General features: G+C 41.6%; 1 protein-coding gene across 1 annotated transcript in view; it reads right to left on the bottom strand.

Moving 5' to 3' along the window:
- Window positions 1–3339: 3339 nt before the first annotated feature.
- SARC_08819 (hypothetical protein) overlaps window positions 3340–4104 on the bottom strand; it is a gene marked incomplete at both ends in the record, with an annotated part of 6426 nt that continues 5661 nt past the window's right edge. The window contains 2 exons of the mRNA XM_014297191.1: window positions 3340–3514; window positions 3804–3979. Of these exons, the coding sequence (XP_014152666.1) occupies window positions 3340–3514; window positions 3804–3979 (351 nt within the window). The remainder of the gene's footprint in view (window positions 3515–3803; window positions 3980–4104) is intronic.

Genomic DNA, 4104 nt, shown 5'->3' with positions numbered 1-4104 from the left:
ATATATATAAAATATAATTACATACATTCAATCACACATCTAAAATATTATACCTTCGTTGTATCTGCACTCTCATTACTCGACGACAAGGTCATGCCACTCATTTCGTACGCTAAAGACAACTGTAAAGGCCCATTGTGCTGTTGGGTATAATTATCGGTGGCATTTTCCAACCGCATCCTCCCACGACTACCACTGTATGTAAGTAGGTATGCAATGAGAAAATAAAAGCCACATATCAGCAGAGTGGCATAACATGTACAGGAAAGATAGGATGACATATTGGCCGACAACTGGCACAGTGAAAGTACGGCAATAACCCAAAACCCTAAAACATGTGTAAACTACTTCAAACAATGCACTAAGTGTAAGTATGACAATACCCAGACATATGTAAACTACTTTTAACAATGCATTCGTATGCGTATGAACTAAATAGGACTGCGCGTGTGAGGTAGCATCGAGTAACTGTTCTGGACGTAATACAGTCGCATGAGATGTATGGGTGTGCAGAAAGACATGTAGCATGAAATGGATGGGTGTACAGAAAGATACGAACACCTTACACAAATCATTGTTGGTCTGATATGCGCAAGCGTCTATCCGATTTACATAAAGGTAAGACACCACTAACCAAACAGGTACGGAATACCAACCCCCACTAGATGGGCTACGTTTACATGCACATACATTGTCTTCTATAGTGGTCTGCACATGCTTGTGTATATATAGAATAGCGTGATCAAACGCAGACACATGGTCTGAGTATATAGACGCACGAACGCTTCAGTGCTTGTGCACTCAGACTCAACTGAGAGACGCACTTACACCCGTGCATTCACGCAGACACTAGCAATGCACACACTCGCAAATAAACTCTCCAACGCAGACGACGTGTAGAGTAGGTCGAACGGAACTACGCAAGCACACACAACATGCACGTGAACCAACACATACCGTAGCAGATAAGCTCATGTGCATGTAATAGCGTATATATATATATATGCATATCACAACACACATGAACTATGACACATATTTAAAAGACCAAATACACAACACAGCACAACAAACCCATGGCATAGCAAAACACAACATAATTACCAAAAACACAACACAATAAACCCCTAAACCCTAAAACACTTCAGAATTACCGACGGCCCGTACGATTGCCTGCTCGTACACGCGTGCCATCTCGTTGTTCTCGATCACCACCTGTGCGAGGAAGGAGTGTGCGATACGCTTAACAACAGGACTATAGGGAGATACGCTCAACAACAAGACTTTAGGGAGATACGCTTAACAGCAGGACTATAGGAAGACATGCTTAGCAACAATACTATAGGGAGATATGATTAACAGCAGGACTATAGGGAGATACGCTTAACAGCAGGACTATATGGAGATACGCTCAACAACAGGACTATAGGGAGATACGCTTAACAACAGGACTATATGGAGATACGCATAATAACAGGATTATAGGGAGATACGCTTAACAACAGGATTATAGAGAGATACGCTTAACAACAGGACTATAGGAAGATATGCTTAGCAACAGTACTATAGGGAGATACGCTTAACAGCAGGACTATAGGGAGATACGCTTAACAGCAGGACTATAGGGAGATACGCTTAACAACAGGACTATAGGGAGATACGCTCAACAACAGGACTATAGGGAGATACGCTTAACAACAGGACTATAGGGAGATACGCTTAACAACAGGACTATATGGAGATACGCATAATAACAGGACTATAGGGAGATACGCTTAACAACAGGATTATAGAGAGATACGCTTAACAACAGGACTATAGGAAGATACGCTTAGCAGGACTATAGGAAGATATGCTTAACAACAGGACTATAGGGAGATACGCTTAACAACAGGACTTGAGGGAGATACGCTTAACAACAGGACTATAGGGAGATACGCTTAACAACAGGACTATAGGGAGATACGTTTAACAGCAGGACTATAGGAAGATACGCTTAACAACAGGACTATAGGGAGATACGCTTAACAACAGGACTATAGGGAGATATGCTTAACAGCAGGACTATAAGAAGATATGCTTAGCAACAGGACTATAAGGACTGAGCCAGAATTCTCAAGGCATATAAGTGGAATATGCAAACTGCTGCAATTAATAATACATATCATAAGTGTCCGTATGACTTTGGAACCTGTATAACTCACTTCACACCCGGCTGTCACTGTTAGCAAGCGTTTGACAGAGCAACACTTCAGTGCAGATACTACCGTACGTATAGTAGTAAGCCATTCAACTATATGAATAACAATACCACCAGAGTAAGTTCAGACCCACCTAATATTTCACCGTAGGTGGATATACAATTGCGACAGCACAAGGCTGGCCTTTACCGACAAAATAGAACGTACTGGCAATAGAGCAGTCGTCTGTTATATAGTGATGTATATGCATACACATATGCATATACATATACATACACACACACACATATATATATATATATGCAAGACCAACGATCAAGAAAGATACCTGCACTAGCCAAAACCCTAGGCCCTGATTCCTCCTCGCCTGTGACGGATTTGCGACAGATGCGGGCCATTTTCGACGTTTATACGCCAAGTCGTAAATTAATTGTATTGGCATATGCAAAGGGGTAGATTGATGATATTTGAGTATGATGCACGCACTCATCCACACATGCACATTCAGCGAGGACAACAGTACATGAGACAGTCAAAAGAAAATTCATAGTGCAGTACACTGTGACAACTTCGCCGGCGTTACAGAGATGATGTTGTCTATGTATCCTTTTTTTGTTGGCAAGATGTTTAAACCGTAGCCAAACCAACAAGGGTGGGGCCTGAGGCAAGGTCAAACACGTGCTTATACTTAGACACAGTCCAAACCACTTTGTTCAATTGACTATACTTTGACACAGTACAAACCACTATGTTCAATACGGCGCATATTTATTCTACCAATACAATAACAATGCCGATACATTTTTATTTTACAAATACAATCCATATTTACTTTACCGATACAACACATATTCAAATATCAATGCAATGACAATGCCGTTACATATTTACTTTACAAATACAATACATACTTACTGTACCGATACAACACATATTCAAATACCAAGGCAGTACATATTTCTACACATAACATATCATTCAATTTGGTTCAGTCAAGTCTTCTTATCGCCCAAAGCAGTGCATACCACACCGGGGCAATATAGACCCGTACCCTTACCCATACTACACCAGGGCATTATAGTCCCGTACCCTTACCCATACTACACCAGGGCATTATAGACTCGTTCCCTTACCCATACTACACCAGGGCATTATTAACCCGTTCCCTTACACATACAACACCAGGGCAATATAGACCCGTGTCCTTACCGTTGCCCGTGACTGGGCCATTCGTAGTGGCGTCCATTTCAAACCGATTCGTGTTTCTGCCAGTGCTGAAGCTAGCGTATCTGGAAACACGCACCCTCTCTGAGCTGTGCGTATCAGTATAGGGTGATATGGTAGGTGAGTAAGACCGTATGTGCGTGTAGACATATAGTGGTATCTGCACACGGTAGGTAGTATGTGGTGCCAGAGTACCACACGTATAAAGATAAAGTTGTATTCATATACACGTGCCAGTAAAAATGGCTATGGACAATATGGCCTAAACATTCGACTTTTGTATCGCAGGTGTTGCGCCATTGATCTGAAGAAAAGGTGTACCGCTTGCTAAACTCATCGGTCACCAATACTACAGAATGTTCCGAACTTTGAACATACCCGTCCTTATCTGCTGTTCTGGCGCGTTTGCGATCGGCTGACGAATCTTCTAACAACGGCCGCCCACTACCAACCCCATCTCTACCCACCGCCGCACTAGACGACCTGCGATCTTCTACGTTTTTAGCACCAGTACTAACTTTATCTGTAACAGTAAGTGGTCTAGTAGCATTGGCCTGCGTGAAAAAAAAACGTTGGAATTAGGTATGTGTTTATACATATATATATGTATGTATATATGTATATATATGTGTGTGTGTGTGTATATATACATGTACATATAAATATACATAAATACATA

Source organism: Sphaeroforma arctica (assembly GCF_001186125.1).
Source record: "Sphaeroforma arctica JP610 unplaced genomic scaffold supercont1.832, whole genome shotgun sequence".
Lineage (NCBI taxonomy): Eukaryota > Ichthyosporea > Ichthyophonida > Sphaeroforma > Sphaeroforma arctica.
This window is presented reverse-complemented; position numbering and strand designations above follow the sequence as displayed.